We start from the raw sequence: 20794 nt of genomic DNA, 5'->3' as shown, positions 1-20794 counted from the left end.
AGATTTACCATTATAGGTAGACTTGGGAATGTGTCAAAATGCTACACCTCCCCAGGTGAAGCGTAATTAGGAGAACTATCTTTATTTCTCCTAATTTTTTTCATCTTAGTGTGCTGCATTCTGAGCACACATAGAAAGAGGATAATGCCTCAGAGGATTGTTCTTGTGCATCAAGGTGTCCCTTTGTGCACAAAGAAAATCCAGCTTACAATGCAGGCAACCTTGCACCATGGTGCAAGGGTGCCTTTGTTGGCGCTAGGCAGCCAAGAGTGCGCCAGCACACGAAAAGGACAGGAATATGCCGTATGATGTTAACTACAGCACTTTGCTGCCCTTTCATGCCGTGCAGCAAGGTGGCTTGCTGCGTAGCGCTGTGTGAACATTTTATAAATGTGCCCCTTTGTCTTTTAGCAACAACCCCACACAAAGTTTCTTTCTTTGTGTATATACACAATAATCAAACTTCATTTATATTTATCCTCCAGACACACATGCAGGTGTGCACCCACATTGTTTATCCTGCTGTTTCACAGTCCAAAATATCTGAAATGTACAGCCTCCTACAAGCAGAACTGAAGTCCTTACAAAAAATAATGAATTTATTTTGAGCATTGCCAGAGAAGCTGTGGCACCATCAACATCATCTAGTGTACCACCTGTTCCCAGATAAAAACTGCCAGTCGAAGTAGAAAGCCATCATGTGGAGTTGGTCCCAGAATTTAGAAGAATGGCTATGTGTTGCGACGGCTTGGCCACTGTCCAATAATGAAACCATCTTAAAGTCAAATTTCTTCATCAAGATCCAGTTACACATATCCCAGCGTGCATAATGGATATACAGACACAGTTTAACATTCAGCATCAACTCTGTAGGAATTTTCAAACCTGTTAATTGTGTTTCTGACATGCTATCTCGCTGGTGTTATAATAATCCTACTTTATCGTAGGTTTCGAGAATGAGATGAAGTAAAAACGTTAATTACTCTAGCTGTAACATCTAGCAACAGATACCTTATTGCTTGAATAGGTGATGCGTTTCAGGGTAACATCAGGCATGTGCACTTCCAAGAATACAAATATTTCACATTTGGGCAGAAAGGCTTATATGAATGAAAAGATGGCAACATATGCAGAAAGCCAACATGCCAAACACTTTGGGGCATATGTACGAGGGGATATCGCCACCAGCGCATCACTTTTAGTGACGTTCTGGTGGCGATATCCCCTTCTCCTTATTTACAAAGCGATGTTAAGCCACTGAACGTGGCTTAATACCACCTTGTAAATAAGGCTCCTTTTCACGCTTTACTTAGCTGAAAGGGGTGTGCAATGGGTGTACAGTGGGCATTCCCCCGCAACACCCTTTGGTTTTTGACGGTGACCCATATTTACACATGGATGGGGCAGCGCCAAAAACTAAGGCCTGGGAATTCCAGTTCTTAGACTGGCGATACGAGGAGAAAGTATTGATTTTTCCTCGTATTTTGGTCAACAGACATAGAAAGAGCAAATTGCCTTTAAAGATTGTTTATGTGCAAGGAGGTGTTCCTTCTTGTACATAATCGCCCCTGCAGCGCAGACACCCCTGCAACATGGCACAAGGGTGTCTGCTCTGGCACTGGGCAGGTTTTTTAGTGCCAATGTTAGGGGAAACACAGGGGTGCACCGTATTTTTGTAAATATGGCGCATCCCTGCGTTAAAAAAATGTCGGAGTGCGGCATTTTCAATTTTGGAGTTACACCACGCTCCATCATTTTATTGTAAATATCCCCTTTGGTTTCCACGACATCTTTGTGGAGAAATATATTAAGGAGTCAAATGTAGCACAGACCTGCCCTGACCTGCACAATATATGGATAACATTTAATAAATCATATGGCAAGTGGCATTTGAGCAGGTGACCTTCAAAAGAATTCACATGAAGTAGATTGATTGGCACATCTATAACTGTATCAGTGAAAAATGGGGGCCCATTATTGGTTATCTGAGACAGAGAAAAGAAAGACCATGGGTGGAACTCCTCCATGTGTTCAGCTTTGGAGGCTAAAGCATGAATTTGTGTTAGTTGTAGCAATTGTGCATTTGATGTGTGTGATTCCTCGACAATAAAAATATTTAATACAAATACAGATCATCACAAATTTGCATACACAAAGGCCTCGAGTGTTCTCGATTGGTGACCTACTCATCACAATATATCCCACGTTCACAAATCTCACGTGCTGTGTTCTATGCTGCAAAGAGGGCCATTTCCTTAAACATTCCACCAGCACCATCTTTTCATATACATGTTCACAGAACATTATTCACTTTTTTAATATGATCTTTATATATGCGTCTGTGTTATATGTAGGAAACCACATAGGAAAAGGGCCATTATTCTTCCATGTACTACAAAATGAAAGGCTCTTAATTTTCTCCAAAAATACAAGACCCCAAAAGAAGCCAGTATTGCTCCACTTTTTCAGCCTGCTGGAGCTCCTTCCGCCCAATGTCTACCTTAGAGGGACCTGTTCTATGCCATTTTTTGCAAAACTGCATAATTGCAGCAAGCAGCAGATATGACAAAAAGTTTACTTAAGACATTGACAGCACTGTGGAACCTTTGAAAACCTATGGAAAAAGGACTTATGCTTATTGTGCGATCTAGTGTTTTGAGTCATTCTGATAAGAAGCTGCGTGTGTGCAAGACAATCGCAAAGGCCAGAGCAATTCAGGAGCACTGCAGATTTGTGGCATCTTCAATTTAGATCTTTAGCGTTTTTGCTTACAAGAGGAAATCTAGCCTGTTTGCTTGTTTTATACAGGCCTTTTCAAGATTGGTAACATCCTATGATATATGTAAACTAGAAATTAGTTGATTGCACATCATGTATATATCCATGATATGAAATCCACACTGGTGGTCTTGTGCCATCCACTAATAGTAAAATTGATTGGCAGACTTTTCCAATATGCAGCTATAACATTTTGGTTATAATACTAGTGTCATTGCTAAGAAATAGAGCCAGTGACAGCTCAGAAGTCTCATTCCAAAGTTTGTAAACAATATCATCTGTTGACTGCATTCTCACCCTGACCGCCATTGTGGGTAAATATGTGTCCCAAGCACAATAAGGTTGTGGGACATGGAACGGAAATGTGTGATGTGGAGGCCTTATTGCTTTATTGACCAATGTATGTTTTTATTGCTGGGATTATTTATTTCCATTAACCTGTGACTACTTAATCAACCAACAGCTTCAAAACATTTTAGGATGTATAGTCCAATAAAGACTGGTAAGGAGAGTTCAGTCATCCCAGCAAAGATGAGGTCATTAATGCCCTACCAGCCAGTGATGGGCTATATGGAACCCAATTGAGGAAATTATTACTATTATATACTAATCACCTTAAAAATGCTATTCTATTAACATAACAACAATACTAGTTGTTTTTAACTGTTGAACAGTTTCATGCTTGGTTGCTTGGATACTAGTCTTTCCAACCAAGTTAATGCCCTTGCGAAATGGATTTCTGACCATTCAAAGTTTGAGAATCTCTTTCCATTGCACTAGGCCCCTTAGATGCATAAAACAAATTCTGATTCGCTGCTGGTATTGCGACACTGCTTAGAGTATTGTGAACTTTGGTTTTGACGGTGAGATTAAAAATTGTCTGCACATTGTTGGTGCTGTTGTTCATTGTTTTACAATGGAGCCATTTCTGAGGTTTCTTTGCCTAGTTTCTTCTTGGGTTTGAGACAGGGTTTAAGCACCAGAAACATGATTCCAATCATGTACAAGAATCCACATATGTAGAAGGAAACGTCATATTTTTGTGTGACATCATAGATCCAACCTGGAAAACCAAAAAGAAAAAAAGACTCATTATTTAAACAGATTTTTTCAAGCTGAAAACACAGGTGAAGGATAAATATTACAATGCAATATATCAATACAATATTATCCCAGTGAATGTAAGAGTTAATGTGAATTAGTTAAGGAAGTCTTTCACAGCAACAGTTATTGGTATACCGATTTGCTGATTTATTATAAAGAAATTTGCCAGCTAATAGTATAGATATACTACTTCTCGTCAAGAGTGGCAGCTCGACCTAATGGGCACTCGGCTCTGCCCTCCTTGTTTTCTGCTATTTTACTATTCCAATTGTGAATAATAATATATTTTTCACTATTATTGGAATATAGATGCAAATCTTGCTGGACTATGCTGGGTTTGCAAAATAGGTTTTTAGAGTGACATTTTGTTAAAAAAGGAGTTTGTCTGAGCCTTGTTCAACACTTTGATATCGTGTTGCAGCTGTTGCCAGGGGCGTAGCTTCAGTGATGGTGTTTGGGCTGTGACACCCCCCTATTAAATGTATTCTGCAGTAAATAGATGGGTACAGGTGCTTTAAGTCGGGTATGGTGAGGTGTTTGTCGTATTTCACTTGGGATTTTTACATACACATGCAGACAAACACACACAACCTTGTCTCTGTTTTAAAAGTCTAAAAAATGTTTACTCTACAAAACATTGAGTTATAAGTACCCCTCATGATCCACACTCCTCTCCCTTCCTACTGCTCCTTAAGGGCCCCTCCTGCCCTTCTTCTGTTAATGCATCTTATTCAGTGTAATTGTTAGAAATCTGAAGCTCACCCCCCTCAATGTTACTGACCAAACTACGACCCTGGCTGTTGCCACTGTAGTTGCCACTCTGGAGTTGAGAATGCTGCAGCCATGAAGAGGTATTTTGATACCTAGTAAATATATTTTTATAAGGGATCTGGCGAGTGCTGAAAATGACTGCAGTGTGAGGAAGTCACCAAGGACTGTAAGGCTCACTCATGGCCAGTGTCCATGACAGCCAAGATTGGTGTGTCAACCATTTTGAATAAGTATTCTGGCTGTGCACCTTCTGTGTTTGGTGAGTGTTTTTGTGATCCCAAACACACTTGATGGAATGGGTTTCAGTAGTAGTACTGAATAGTTTATTGCTTTAAAAAGCGGAATCTAAAGCTTCTGTAGCATATGCACTTAAAGATGTTGGAAGAAGCCAATATGATGGCCCCATACATAAGTTCCCCATTTGCTCCTATTTTATCCATTACTTTTTGTTTCATTTTACTGAACTGGGCGTGACTCAGGGTGAATTTACCCCACCAGTCCTCTCATAACAAAGTGTTAGAGTATCGGGCTTGTCCAGGACTTTGAAAAGCCCATCATGGATTTAGGCCTGTAGATAATTTCCTTCATCTGCTTTCGTTATATGATGAGTGCTAATGTTATTTCTCATTGAGACCTTTTCTTTCTCTAATAGGATTATAATATGTTCTTTCAATATTGTTATACATGTCTCAAGTTATTTCTTGCTCAGATGTTCTTTCATTCATGGTGTCTTAAATGCCACCTCATTCATTCAGATCTGCATATTTTTCTAAAGCTACTCTTGCCTTAATGAAGCCTATGCAATCGTTAAGGAATTTTTACAATGAATAATTTGGTGACAATCTCATTTTGGTTTTGCAGTTGGAGGTTTTCCATTTTTGGGTGGGACCAGTAAGGGCCTCGAGAGACATCAGTTGTTTTGCTCATTTTGTTGTTTGGAGTTAACAAGTCTTTGATTGCTTGCTCCTCTATATTTTACACCCCATCATGGTTACAGACTCAGTAGTCCACTGAAGAGTCCCCAGTCTTTTATTGTGTAAGGAAGGTGACTACTTGTTGTGGACAATCAGCCACCTCGTGGAATAATAACACTAAATTGTTAGGGTCAACCCCACAAGTTACTAAATTAACCTTAGCTCAGACAACTTGTAGCTATGGCATAGAGCAGACAGGCTTAATTTAGGGCAATTTGTAAAGTATTTATGCAGTACAAAAACAATAAAGTCAAAACACCACAAAATAAAAATTCCAATTTCAAGCTGCCGGCAAGGGAGCACACGTCAGAAACACCAAAGAGGTTTCTCCAAGTCAAAAAGTTTACCTTAGTCTTTTTTTATGGAGCTCAAAATCCTCCATGGGGCAAGCCTGAAGGTGTATGCTAGGAAGTTGCATCAAAATCAGATACATTTGCAGTGAGGTCCCGCTGATGATCTGGAGGTCTTGGAAGTCCAAATATTTTCCAAGCTTCCACTTTTCAGGGTTTCCGGAGCAGCTCCTCTGGGTCACATCTAAGAGACCTCAGGGACAGCCCTTGTGGGCTGGAACTCACTGCAGCAGAGCCACCAGCAGGGGCCAGTCCAGGTTCAGTTGTTACTGTTCAACTGATTACGTCAGGAAAAAGGCCTATGTCATCTTGCTGTGTCCCTGTAGCCACACAGGTAGTCAGCCAACTAAGCCTTAGAGTCCACTTGAAGAAGGAGCATGAACAGTCCTTTGGGGCTCCTCTCAGGTTACAGCTTTCAGGGTTCCTCTTCTGCATGTCCGAAAAGTGTTCTTTAGAGAGTTCCTTTGGGTGCCACATTTATGGTTTGCACTAGCTAGTGAGTGGGGGTGACTTCTGGCCCATTCTTAGCCAATAGGTTAAAAGTTCCCATAAGTAACCACACCTACTTTTTTGGCAATTCCTGTTTGCTTGCTGCAAACAATCAAATAGAGCACTTTACTCCTAAAATTCGAAACGAGAGAACCCTTCCTCCCTTGCGCAGAGTCCTTGTGTTCATCTAAGGGTATGGCAACAGAAATAAGCAGTCCCCTCCCGGTTCCTGGGTAGCTTCTCTCACACTGGGTTTGGAGCAGCCTGGCTAGTTTGGGCATGGGAAACAAGAGATGTCCTCTTCCTTAGATCTATCTTTATACTAAACTATGAATGGGCAGACTTTTCATCTGTCTCTTTCAAATGAAGGAAAACCTAGGCCCACCCCTACTATCTTTCCTGAGCTGATAGAGAACACATGCCCTGCACCAAGCTCATTCTGTCACTAGACTAAGCCATTGTTCTGCTCTAGGAGCAGTTTTCACACCCCAATAAGGTCAAGCACTAGCCAGACAGATGTCGCCCGGCTAATGCATTTTTGCCTTCAAGAGCTTCAGGCAGGGAAAAGGCACCTTTCTAAACGTTACTTTTCCTACATTTTTATTTTAAATCTAAGTGAATCGAATTGCAAATGTGTCTTTGAATAACTAATCTAGCCATTTCCTCATAAAAGTTATAAATGAAAGTTTTGAATGTATAGTTTGATATTTATACACAAAGGAAGGTGCACTCAAATAACCATGTCCAAATTGATGTGTATTCCAAAGATCTTCTCTCGATCTTCGTATTTATTAAGCAAACTAGGCAGCCAACGCGTTTCGTTCCTAACACACAGGAACTTCTTCAGGGCACAGAGTAGGTAACACATGTAATCCTATTCCATATTCGTAGAGTCAGGGGAAACCCAAATCACAAAGTCGTAACGCACAGTAGGTGTGTAATAGCACAGCAAACCTGTCCCGCTGCCGGTTATTATGCCGCCGGATTAACTACGAACACTAGGATTAATTGGTCCAACAATGGATTTATAACCTACCTGACCGACTACCCTGTTCTACAAGTGACGTTTTTGTTAAGGATCTTGCCTTCGTTTTTATACTTGTGGATGTGCTATTACACACCTACTGTGCGTTACGACTTTGTGATTTGGGTTTCCCCTGACTCTAGAAGAAGTTCCTGTGTGTTAGGAACGAAATGCGTTGGCTGCCTAGTTTGCTTAATAAATACGAAGATCGAGAGAAGATCTTTGGAATACACATCAATTTGGACATGGTTATTTGAGTGCACCTTCCTTTGTGTATAAACTTTTGGTCTTGCCCTGCATCTAACAACGACGGATGCTGGAAGTTGTTGCACCACGTACACAAACACAGTGTACCTTTATAATAAGGAAAACAGTAGGAATATAAGTGCTTGACCTTGGTCCGTCGTTGGGTTTGCTTTGTATATGTATAGTTTGATATTTTCTAGGATCCAGCTTCAGCCCTGCCAGCAAAAATAGCTTTTGTGGGATAAACACTGGAGGAACATGCTAAAACACGCTGGTGGAACATGCCAACTTTAATTTCACATATGTTATAATATCAGGAACCCTACCTTATGGGCAACAAGGTGTAGTTAGGTGTGACATACCAATATTTAAAAGCAGGGTTTCCTGCTTGTCAAAAGGGATTATTTTGACAACTTTGACAGCAGGTAAGTAGGCATTTAGGCTGCTGCAGTCAGGCTACATATGGAAGACCTGATGCCATGTTTTATAGGCCAACCCTGTGGATAGCACAATAGGTGTGGTAGTCCACAGGTGGTACTTAACTTCCAGACCCTGGGTAAATTTTGTACACCATACACTAGGAACTTATAGGCAACTTTAATATGTCAATCAGGGAGAAGCTCATTTTTAAAAAGGAAGCATGGGCACTTTACTCTAAGTGTAGCACAAATAGGGTCCAGGGAAAAGGTGAAAAATCTGGGGTGATGATGCAGAAAAGGCAGATTAGCTACATATTGTATCCCAAGCATGATCAGTGTGTCTTGATTGTCTGGATGGGAAGTATTTTGAACAATCTCTGTCCAGTCCACATTTTATGTTTCTCTGAGTAAAATGTGACAGTTTGAAGTGTCCTTGACACCACCAGTCCTAGGTTGCTTGTGTTTTGGTTCGGTTAGGACCTGGCCTCGCAATTTGGGCTGGACTGTTCCCATGAGGAGCAGGGCCAAGGCTGATTTGCATGTGGCTGATTCCAAACTGAGGTGGCATGGGGAGCAAAAGAACGATGGGTTGGGATGCCACCAAGCAATTGCCAGTAGTTGGACAAGCATTCCTCCCATCACCTTTTGTGTGTTTCTTGATAGAGCACCCTACACTGTGTCACAAAGAGCACTCTTCCTTTGAACAGATCCATACAATACAAAAGATCAGTGGCCTTAACCTGTTTTAAGGACTTTCACGTTTCTCGTCCAGTGCTCAGCCACCCCCCTCTAAATGGAATGCTAAAATTTCACTTGAGGGACCTCCCTCAAGGGACTTGGGGATAAAATTACACAAGGTGGAGGCCAAATCATACAGTTCACACAGGGGTTGAACATTGTCGGTCACACAGAAAACACTCTCAAGCAGCTGTGAGGTGGCAAGTCGACTACATAAAATTAAATCAATAAATTATTAAGTACATGTAACACACACTCACTTTCCTTTGGAGGTTTACCTTCACGTTTTATCAAATACATTTTTACTACCACTTTTAGAGTATTACAGAAAGCTAATTAAAGCCATTTAAATTTTAAAAGGTTTAAAAAGTGCTGCCAGATATAGTAAAAGTTTTATAGTCGCAAACATTCAGAATCACCGTTTGCAACTGTAAAACATGTTTTGCTATGTACCAAAGCCATTTTAGGCGTTGGTAAAAATTTTCTGACTTCTAAAATGGGCTTGTGACGCCATGCTGAATAGCTGTTTTTAGGGTGCATGTTTTAAGCGACCATTCCGAATAGCGATTCAGTATGAGATATATCAATGGTTAAAAATTAAGGGCTCTCGAGTTGGGGTGGCAGTGAATCAGCAAAAAGGAAGGGTCTTTTTGGAACCCCTTTTTCTTTTGTTAATGTAAAAAAAGACTGCTGGGAGACGGCAGTTATTTGGGGAGACTACCAGCTCTAAAACAAAATTTTCACAAAAACAAAACTTTTTTGGGAATATGCAGTTCCATTTCCTTTAGGGAAAACGGATTACATAAAAAAAAAAGTTTACTTTATGGAAAGGCAATCACAAACATCCCTGTGATGGCCACTAATCGGATTGAGTTGCACAAAGACGCCGCAATGTGGAAAACTAAATGATAACAACCTCGGGTTATTATCATTTTACTTTTCCTTCTTTTACACTACAAAAAGCAGTGGGGCGACGCTCCTCTGCCTTAGCGGAGGAGCCACCACTGGAGGGTTTCGGGCAAACAGAGGAATTTATGGGAATAGGGCACATTATGGTCTCTTCAAAGGCAATATAAGGTTGAAAAGGAGTGAAGTGATAACGATGATAGGCGAATTGGGCATGGGCAGAAAGTTAGTATAGCTCGAGGTCCGGGAATGTGAATCAACCTTCTTCAAACTGCAGGGTTTCCCATTTTAGTCTGGGCTGTTTTACTTCCTATGATGCCTCACTGTACAAAATTAGACTATTAAAGGGGGGGGGGGGGGTGTGGAGAACCAATGTTTCATGTGAACCACAAAATTCAATAAATAAACCTGTGCTTAGCCCACTGGTGGCTTGCCACAAAGTAATCAGGCTTAAATTAAAGGCAGTGTGCAAAGTATTTATGCAGGACTCAAACAGTATTAAAGTGAAAACAAAACAAAAGAAATATCCCAAACCAATTTAGAAGAATAGAGAATATTTAATTAAATAAAATGACACTAAAACAACAGAAATCCAGTACCCAGAACCAGAGATATACATTTTTAAAGTTTGAATGAAAAATAGTGCCAAGAAGCATGAAGTGTCAAATGCGGTTTACTTGTCACACTAGATCGGATCAAAGTCAAAGTTAAGGTGGACCACAATGGAACACAGGTAGGATACAGAGACCAGGTTTGGTCCGGTGAAAAGTTTACCTTCGGATTTAGAAACTTTGAAGGAAAAAAGTGGTCATCTACAAGTTGTAGGCAGGGCAAGCTGGATGTGAAGTGGGGTTCGATGATGCCCGGTTGTTGAAGAGCAGCATCCCTGTGTGGTCACTGACGAAGGGGTCAGGAACAGGAGGTCAGCCAACTGATCCTTGAAGTCACTTTTGAGGTCATGGGTTTAGGCAAGCAGGTACCCTCTTCCTCCAGGTTCTTCAGACAGCAGGACTATCCTTCGTCTGAGTCTTCACAGGTCCAGGAGTGTTCTAAGGAGACGTTTGTGGAGTCCATTTTTATGCTGGCTGAATGCCCGTCTGGGAGTGATAGGAAACTCCTGGCTACTCTCAAATCAATGGGGTAAACGCTCCCAGGGGTAACTCTACCTACTTTTGCAGCACATCCTGTGTGCTTCACTGCAACCTATCCCACAGTGTCCCTCTATACCTAAATACAACATGACACACCCTTGTTTCTCCCTGGTCAGAGCTTCCTATACCAAACCCAGAGATGTGGCTATAATGATGGGCAAACCCTCCCATGTGGTCACTCCAAACCAGTTCTGGGGCAGCTCCTCCCTCCCACTGGGTTTGGAGCCAAGCTGACTGGGAAGACAAAGGGAGGTAAACCCAGGTGTGAGGTACATCTGCCAGGATAGGCATCCTTTGAAACTCAGGAAGGGGACGGGTACAATCCCCCAGGCCAGTCTGCTCAAGGAGGAAAAACACCTCTCCCCACCTAAGCCTTTTGTCCATTGTTTTGGAGCAATCCACATCCACACAGGGGAGGCATTCAACAGTCAGGGGGCATTGGATACTGGCAGAAAGGTCATTTTGGCTTAGGTAGAGAAATGGCAAACTTCTAAAAATGTAATTTCCAAAATAGTAACAAAGAATTTGACTTGACTATTAGGTTGGATTTTAAAATATTTAAGGACTATTAAAATGAGTCCTTGAAGTGCATTTTAGTTGCCCCCAAACTGAAATTAAGCACTATAACTTGTTATAGTGTAGTGTTTTCAAATGGGGCAGAGAGCCTTGTTACAGTAAAAAATTACTTTGAAGGATTTTAACTGCCACGAAATGTAAAACATTAAATAAGGATTGATGTCCTCCTGTTTAAATACCATGCGCCCCATGCAATGGGCATTTAAGGCCTACTTTAGGGGTTAATTATAAGTATTAAAAAGAGAGATTAAAGATGTTTTTGCTAGTTTGAAATGTCAGTTTAAACTGCACACCTAGACTGCAGAGGCAGGCCTGTAGACATGTTTTATAGTGGTACATTAGTGGGTTGCACAATGAATACTGCAGGTCACTAGCAGTATTTAATTTATAGCCCCTGGGTATAAGTAGTACTATATAATAAGGACTTACAAGTAAATTAAATATGCCAATCAGGTGTATACCAATTTTAATATATTGAGAGCGGAGAGCACAAGCACTTTACCACTGGTTAGCAGGGGTAAAGTGCACAGAGTCCTATGGCCAACAAAAAAACGGTTCAGCAACAGAAGGCAAAAATCTGTGAGAAAGGGCAAATTACCAACACTGACCATTTGTGACAGTAGGATATCAAAAAAGTGCTTGATGAGGAGGATTGGGATATTTACAAATATATACAATACGTTAGGGAGTACCACCCTTTTTGTGAGAGCTATAAGCTCAGCTAGTGTGAGTGGAAGCCTAACCCAGCAGCTCACCTGATCTTCTAGTTGACTACTTGGTAGTTAGTAATTGTCACTAAGTCTATATCTCTGATGACCCAGATGCCTAGATTCAGGCAAATTTCAATCATATTTTAGGGTGGATGGGGTCAGGGGTAATGTTAGACCTGGCATCCTTAGGGTGGTCTACCACCAATCTTTTAGCTTTTTACCTCCACGTGTTGCTGTATCTTTTTGTTGGCCTTAGAATTCTGAGTTACCACTGCTAATTAGTGATAAAGTACACGTGCTTCTTCCCTAAACATGTGTGTAATTGGTGTATTCCTGATTGACATATTTAATCTACTTGTAAATCCCTTGCAAGGTGGTATACCATATACACAGGGCCTGTAAGTTCAATGCGAATAGTAGGCTACTGCACTGATTGTGCCACCCACAGAAGAAGCCGTGCAAACCTGTCTCAGGCTTGCTACTGCAGTGCCTGGGTGTGCAGTTTACTGGTACTTTGACTTGTCATTTAGAACTTCTTGCTTCTAAGGTAGACCCCAGTTAGCACTAAGGGCAGGATACAATGTAAGTAAAAGGTAGGACATGTACTGTTGTGGTTTGCATGTCATGGTAGCGACAAACAGCCCATTTAATTTTTCACTACTGTGAGGCCTTCCCCTTTCATAGGTTAGCATTGGGAATTCCCCTGTACCTTTTTAAGTGGTCATTTATGTTCAGAGAGGAGTAGCTTTTTGATATTTCATATGTTTGGAATGGTATTGATAAATCCTGCTTACTGTTGCGGCTGGAGTTAACTTGACTTTTATAGAAATGCCACTTTTAGAAAGTGCATAAAGAACAATTGATAGACCCCAGTACAGAGACCTGGACCTAAATCCATCGTTTCTTTGCTCCCCATGCCTTTCCAGTTCAGACCCAGCCATATGCAAATCATTCTTGACCCTATTCCCCATGGGAACAGTCCAGGCCGAACTGCCAGGCCAGGTCCTCCCTGTACTGGAAACAAGCATCCTGGGGCCGGTTTTGGGGCATCACCCCTCATCAGCCAGGATAGCTTGACTCCAGTGGCAGGGAGAGTACAGGATCCACGTCTGTGCACACCCGCCCCACTTGGGGTGACAAGTGCAAAAAGAACAATTGATGGACAGAATGCTGCACAATATCAAATATTCACCCCAGGACAGAGATCTGGGCCTAAATCTATTGTTCAGCATTCTGTCCATCAATTGTTTCTTTTGCATTTGTCGCTCTAAGTGGGAAAGGTATGCCCAGACGTGGGTCCCAGGCTCACTGCACCACTGGAATTACGCTAGCCTGGCTAATAAGGGGTGATGCCCCGAAACTGATCCCAGGATGCCTGTTTCCAGTCTAGGGAAGACCTGGCTTGGCAGTTCGGGCTGGACTGTTCCCATAAGCCACATGGTCAAGACTGATTTGCATATGACTGTGTCCAAACTAGGGTGGCATGGCGAGTAAAAGAATGATGGATTAAACCCAGATCCTTGCGACTGGGGGTGAATGTTTTGATTGTTCAGCATTCCGTCCATCAATTGTTTCTTTTGCACTTTTAGAAAGTGGACATTTCTCTGCACTTACTGCTGTTTGTGCCTGATAGCCTGTTTCCAATACACATCTGGGTTGGGCTGGGTGACAGCTACATTTGTGCATTCCAACTAGACAGCCACAACACAGATCACTCAACTGCATCTGCATTTATCTGCCTTCTGATGAGTTTTTCTGGCCTGAAAGGGTGGGATAGTCTTCACACTCCACTTGAAAAGGTACTGATAACCTCCCCACCAATAGCCTGGCAGACAGGGTTGGGGTGAAAGGGACCCTTGTGCACTTCAGAGAACTCCTTTGAGTTCACCCCTACATCAAGGGCACTTTTGGGTATAGGTACTGGGGCTCTGATCCCCTAAAATCAGACACTTTTAGACCTGACACAAGATATTGCTGGCTCTACATCTGCACATTGCCAGAAGGACTGCTGTGCTGCCAGGAAGGACTGCCACTTTGCTAACTGCTCTACTGTGTTGGCCCACTGGTCCTTGAGCTGCAGAAGGGGCTGCCACTTTGCTACCTGCCTTTGTGTGCTGGCCTTCTGCCTGCTACCTCCGCATTTGTGAACTAACTGTGTTCTCCAAGGGCTTGTTGGCTTCCCCCTGTTCCAAAGTCTCAGGGCCATCAGAGACTTTGCCTGCTAGCCCCTGCCATTGGAATTCGCAATCAGTGCATCCGGCAGTGGGCTCTTGAAAAACACCTAACGGAGCACCTTCTGTTTCCCCACTCGTGTTCTACACCAAGCGATCTCTGCACCCGGCTGCCAATCGGAGGAGATTGAGCGCTTTGTGTTTTCCCCTTTTTAAAATTCCTATTCTGGGAAGGCGCTTGCCGTGTAAGATCCCACTTGCATCGGAGACCACGACTGAGCACTGCAGTCTGTGCCCACCTGTGTGCTCTGCTCCGACAACAGATGCTGCAACAATCCGAGCAGATGCTCCAGCAATCCTCACAACCCACGTTGCCCTAACGACCTCAGGATGCACCTGCTTCCTGGATCTAAGCGGGCCCGACAATGTCGAGCCCTGCCTCCAGCTGTGAAGGGAGCTGCAGTGTGACTCGCTGCACAGTGCTTTTCTTGACAACAAAGGTACTGTGATCCCTTGACCCTTGAGGTCTTTCCAGCCAGCATAAGCAACATTGCAGGTGACTGAGGCTGAATTATCCACATTCCGGTCTTGCGGGACCGTGTAGAGGCTTTCCCAATAAGGGTTCGAAGGAGTATGACTGTGGTGCTCCTAACAAATAGAATGCTCCTGTGCTGTCCTTGTTAGTGTTTCCATCATGTAGTTCACAGGAGTGGGACTGATTATCGCACTGCATTTTTCATTTTCAATCTGCATATTTTTAATGCACATATCATTGTGTTGATCGCAATTATATTGTTTATTTCCTTACCAATACAAGGAAATATTTTTTATAAACCTGTGTGGAGTCTTTTTGTGGTGTATTCATTGGATTACTGTGTGTGCGTGTGTTGCACAAATACTTTACACATTGCTTCTGTTGATAAGCCTGCCTGTTCTGTGCCAAGCTAGCAGAGGGTGAGCACAGGTTATCTTTGTTGTGTATCTAGCTTACCCTGACTAGAGTGGTGGGGTGGGTTCTTCCTAGCTTAGGTGTATATCTTAACCAACCACAAATGCCATTGCTAACAGGTAAAATCATTAATTTCCCACACTTCACAGTTTTACCAGCAAGTTATCCAAATCGGATTAGCTCAAGTGTAAGTGGGGAGATATTAATGTGTGGGTCTCTAATAAATGAAGTAATGTCATCAGTGTATAGTGACATAAGAAGACACATTGATGTCAAACTTGATCGCCCAATGAAAGTAGTACTGGCCCCACATGGACCTTGGCCAAGAATTCATGGCTCATCCCCATGCATTCCAGAGTTGTGCAAAGATAGTTAGATTGTTTCTGGGCTTGTTGAGATAGGAGAAATCTTGTATCGAGGGTTTGGTATCAATATCTATTCACTTGACCAGGCCACAGGACTCTGGTACCAGCCAGTTCATATTATGCAAGAGACGCAGACCGTGGGGTATTTGCAGCTGAGACAAGTAGATCAAAGCCACCTTCCTTGGGTAACCATCCTTTGGGCACCCACTTGTTCTTACCTTCCTCAGCCATGTAGTTCAGGCCAGCCTCATTTGATTTCACTTCCGATAAAATTAGAAGCTCCCTACCATAGAACTCAAATGCAGCTGAAGATTAGTATTTCCCTGACACAGGTCGAAAGGAGCACACCACTGGAGATTGCAGGCTGGTGCCTATTGTGGCAACTTGTAGCTCCATCAACTGATGTTTCCACTGCGCCCCCCCAGGTGGGACACAACCACACCTTTTGGGGCCCTTTCACGAAAGACAGTGGGCTCTTGACGGTGTTGAGGGGGGAATTCCACTAAGTAGAGCCACCTCTATAATGATCCTCCCTTGCTGATGTCTAGTACACTGACTTCTACACCTCACCTATGCAAGGGCCCCTTGTGGTGTTCAGGCATGGAGTGAAGCAGGCTCGATCTGTCTCATTTTCCTGCCTCCTTTACAGCCCATCTCCGCAACCTTGCAGCAGCTCACTTCCACTGCCTGGAACAAGACTGTGTTTTTGGTAGGCCCCAAGGAACTTCCTTGCTTCAGGTCTAATTGTAATTGTAATTGTAAAGGAATTTATAGAGCACCGGAATCCTCCCCCGAAGGGGTAACTCCGTGCTGCAGAGACGACAAAGTACAGGATTAGCGAAATAGTTCAGTCTTCAGGAGTTTCCTGAATCGAAGACTGGGACAGTTGCGCAGTTCCTCAGGCAGAGTATTCCAATATTTTGGAGCAAGAGAGCAAAGGTCGTACCTCCTGCTCGTAGTTTCCTGTAGCGGGGGACCACGAGCAGCCCTTTCCCAACGGATCTAAGAAGCCTGCTCGGATGGTAGGATTTAATTTTGTCTGCCAAATAGCTGATACATGTGCCATAGAGTGAGTTATGTACTAGGCAGCAGAGTTTAAATTTAATTATCTGTCGAATCAGTAGCCAGTGCAGCTGTCTCAGCAGAGGCCTAGAAGAGGTACGCGGGGGATTTTGAGAGCCAGACGTGCAGCTACATTCTGGACAATCTGCATTCTATTCAAAAGTGATTAGTTGGAGTGATTCTAAGGAGTTCTGATACCTCCATGTATTTTTAAGACCCGCTAATGTTCCAGTTATTCCCTCACAACTGCAGGAACAGGGCGAGCGCTGCCAATGCCACAATTTTTGCGACACCACCATTTTCCTGACACCAGGTCCGTATGTGGCCAGGCCTGTTCAGCTGCAAAACCTTATTACTCCTGCACCAAATTGTTGAGTAATCATCACATCCGAGCAGCTGGGAAATGAGCTTCAGGTTCTCTCTGCTGCTGTGTGCTGATCAGCTGTCTAACTGGTGGATGCTTGTCAGAATAATAGCTTGCCAATCAGAGTCTCACTCAGGTGCGGCTATCTTGTGGCCCTGTACTCTGACTCTCCTTGACTCCCTTTCCGTTTTCATCCCAGTGTTGGGAGACATTTTTGCATTTTACTTGATCACAAATGGGAAAAAAGTACTGTCAAGAGGCCCGCCCTAAAGAGGGTAAGACTCCGTGTCTCCTTTTCAGAACGGTAGTCATGGAAAATCCTCAAATTCCTGGGCAAATTGCTAACATTCTATGATAGAGGAAATGACACAAGTACAGTCTCTCCTAGAGTTGTCACTTTCCCTGGAAGAGGATCTTCTATCATCACTGAATTCAGAAGCAGGCCCATTGCTGTTTAGGCACTTTAGTGGTTATGGGTATGATGGTTCCCCATAAATAGCTATCATAAAGTTCATTTAGTCATTTTCAGTTTATTTTATGGCTTGACCAAAGATTAGCAAGTACAGCAGTGGTGACTATTTGTGAATTTGTGTTTTGGGAATCCATAGTTGTGACCAGACCTTTTTTATCTGTCTCACAAGAGTGTAGGCTACTGGCTCACTTATGTAAAGTTCCATTGCTATATACCAAACCATGTCCTAGAGCAACATCACAGTGTACGTTTGTGCGTATGTATGTGGTGTGTGAGGTGCATATATAGCATGTATGAATGAACCAGGTTAATGGAAACCTGTGAGTTGGGAAGCCTCTGGCTTTCTCAGGTGCACAAGATAGGGGTTAGGTTGTTTTTTTCAGACAATGGAAGTGTATTGCTGACATTCCTGAAGCTGGCGGGAGGGAACCTAGACACCACAGTGGGGTAAGAGGAGCTGGAGCTATCTTTTGTAATTCAATTAGGTCCTTTTGCTGCAAAGAACTGCCAAATAGCCTTTTTGAGCACTGCCATTTGGTATATGGTGGGATGAAAGGTGGGACTGCAGAGTCTATTGTTCAGATTGTGAAGAGTTTTTTTAGGTGAGACCTGTTTTTGTCTTTCTTCCTGAATATCAACTGATGCTGTTGATAGCCAGGTGCAGAATGCTCAACCTTTGTGTACCTCTGTTGTGGGTGCTTGAATCTGGAGACAACTCTGCTTTGAGGAGCATCGCTCAACATAAAGGATGACTGTGGAAAATTGACTGGAAAAGACACATGCAAGAAGAACTGACCCATGGCTGTTCTGAAACAGCAGGCAGGGAACACACATCCCTTTTTTTAAGTAAAATTGGGAGCTGCTGACCCACTTGTTGTTCCAGCAGCAAGTTCTTTTTGACCAAGGAATGGGGTGCACCATAAAGTAACCACAGAACTGCTACGCAACTAGAGTTGGTGGCTGCTGACAGTCAGATTCCCAGTATTGAGGGGACATCACTTGGAGGGCTTCTCAAAAATGCGGGGACATCACTCGGGGTTTGACTTAGAAGGAAAAACTGCCTTCCTGTCCTGAAGTGCCTGGAGGCTGACAAGCCTTTGAAGAAGAGTGAGGGAGTGAGACAACATTTCAGGAGTAGCTGATTACTGAAGTTGAACTGAAGAGGTTGACACCGACACTGAGCATATGAGAGAGCAACTGCCATGCCAGAGTACTGTCTCTTTTGATGAAACAGCGAACCTGTGGCACGCTCCTGAAGTGTGCCCTAGTGGATTGCGCAGCTGTAACCTGAATGTGTCTAGCCTGTGGCAATTATCTGAAGTGTGCCTGAGTGGACTGCACTTCTGTGTGCTGAACTGCCATGCCTCGAAGTGGACCAAGCCTTGGCAAATCAGAAGTGTGACCGAAGCAGACTGCATCGCTTGACCAGACCTGCATGGCCCAAGTCATTGACCCAACATTGTGTGTGGCAACAGAACTCCCCTGCTGGCACCTAGGAAGAGCCTGTGGTAGCCGCATGATCTCTGGCCCCAGCAACTCTTCATGAGCCTGGAAAAGGGCCTACCAAGCACCGGAGACTGCCAGCAACACAATGGGCTGCCACGAGCCAGCATCTGAGGAGCCTCCCCACATGTGGTGCCCATGGGCCAGAGACCAGAGTGCTCATGCACCTGCAGTTGGCGCGTCTTCCTCCTGTAGTAGTGAAGCAGAAATTGGCACAATGCTGTGGTCCTGTCCATTACTGGCAAGGAAAATGCGCATTGGTGAAAAGGTCGACAGTGGGACTAAGACTGCAAAACTGAGAGCGCAAGCTGTGCGTGAGAGGGGTAGCACTGCACCTAAGCCTGAAACATTCCAAACATACTTTACCTGAGATAGGGGAAGATGAGCGGGGAGGTAGAGCACTGGTGTGATGAAATTTGAGTGGGCCCCCATGCTAGGTACGTGGAGGGGCCCCTTCCAAACTCAAACAGGAGCTTTCCAGCTCCCTGGATCTTGTAGGCCCCCACACACCGCTGGGCTGCGGGGTCCTGTGTTATGCCACTGAGGTAGATGGACTTTGATGCCTGGGTACAGTGACCCTGCACCAGTGATTATTTATTTGGTAGTGCTTAGTATTTCATTTTCAAGTGTATTATGGAACACTTAAGAACCTAAGTATGTATTTCCTTATGAAGAGAAGGAACAGAGCAAATATTACTAGTAGCATTGACTATTTCACAGCTATAAATGGTATATAACATGTATGGGTTGTTTTATGTATGAGGAGCTGAACAATAAGTAATCCTCAACATGGTAAAAAAGACACTATTTTATCAAAAAATGGATATACACATTAACAATGGGAAAAAAAGGCGAATGAGGAAAATCACAGTGAATGTTGTATTGTATTGCAGGATTTATATGCCGATCATGTCCCTGGGTGCCCTTTTGAAATGCACGCTTGAAACAGGTGCTGTATTATTTTGACCTATATGGGAGGGGTTAGTGAGGTATATTGGAATTAAAGACATACTTTAATTATGCAGATTGTGGGGCACATTTACTATTATTTCACACACAGCAGCAGAACAAAGGAACTTGCAGCACAGAGAGCAGAAATGTTCCCTATTTACGAAGACATAGCGCATTTCTGCTCTCTCCTTGCGCTAGCACCAAAGCAAGCACCCTTGCACCATAGTGCGAGTATGTCTGTGTTACTGGCAGGATTATTCTTGTGCAGAAAGGAATACCTACCTGCACAAAAACAATCCTTAGAGGCATATTCCTCTTTGTATGTGTGCTGCAGATAGAGGAAATAACGAGGAGAAACAAAGATATTTCTCCTTGTTATGCCTCTCCCAGGTAGGCACACCGTTTTGGAGTAAACCAAAGTTTACAAGTCTTTGTAAATGTGTGATTGCATCAAAATACATGGGTGCATGCATGGGATCCTCCACGCTCCACCCATGTAACCCTACTGGGTGCAAATTAACACAAGGCAAAGGGGCTTTGCTTGGCTTAATAAATGCCAAAAATAATTTTGCGTCATGGCGGTGCCACAAAAGTGACACAACCCCAATGCAAAATCATAATAAATCTGGGCCTGTGAGTACATGAGTGGAGAGAAGGATGTATTAAATATTCTACAAGATGATGAGCACATTTATACATAATACAACCTGGAGTATGCTTT

At 43.2% G+C, this 20794-nt stretch overlaps 1 protein-coding gene across 3 annotated transcripts in view; it reads right to left on the bottom strand.

The window, feature by feature from the left end:
• Positions 1 to 424: 424 nt before the first annotated feature.
• SLC16A14 (solute carrier family 16 member 14) overlaps positions 425 to 20794 on the bottom strand; it is a 170629-nt gene continuing 150259 nt past the window's right edge. For all 3 annotated transcript variants that reach the window (XM_085634974.1, XM_085634975.1, XM_085634977.1), the window contains exon 5: positions 425 to 3841. In XM_085634974.1, the coding sequence (XP_085491100.1) occupies positions 3690 to 3841 (152 nt within the window). In that variant the 3' untranslated portion in view covers positions 425 to 3689. The remainder of the gene's footprint in view (positions 3842 to 20794) is intronic.

The sequence above is a fragment of the Triturus cristatus genome, chromosome 11, assembly GCF_964204655.1.
Source record: "Triturus cristatus chromosome 11, aTriCri1.1, whole genome shotgun sequence".
In the NCBI taxonomy this organism is placed as follows: domain Eukaryota; kingdom Metazoa; phylum Chordata; class Amphibia; order Caudata; family Salamandridae; genus Triturus; species Triturus cristatus.
This window is presented reverse-complemented; position numbering and strand designations above follow the sequence as displayed.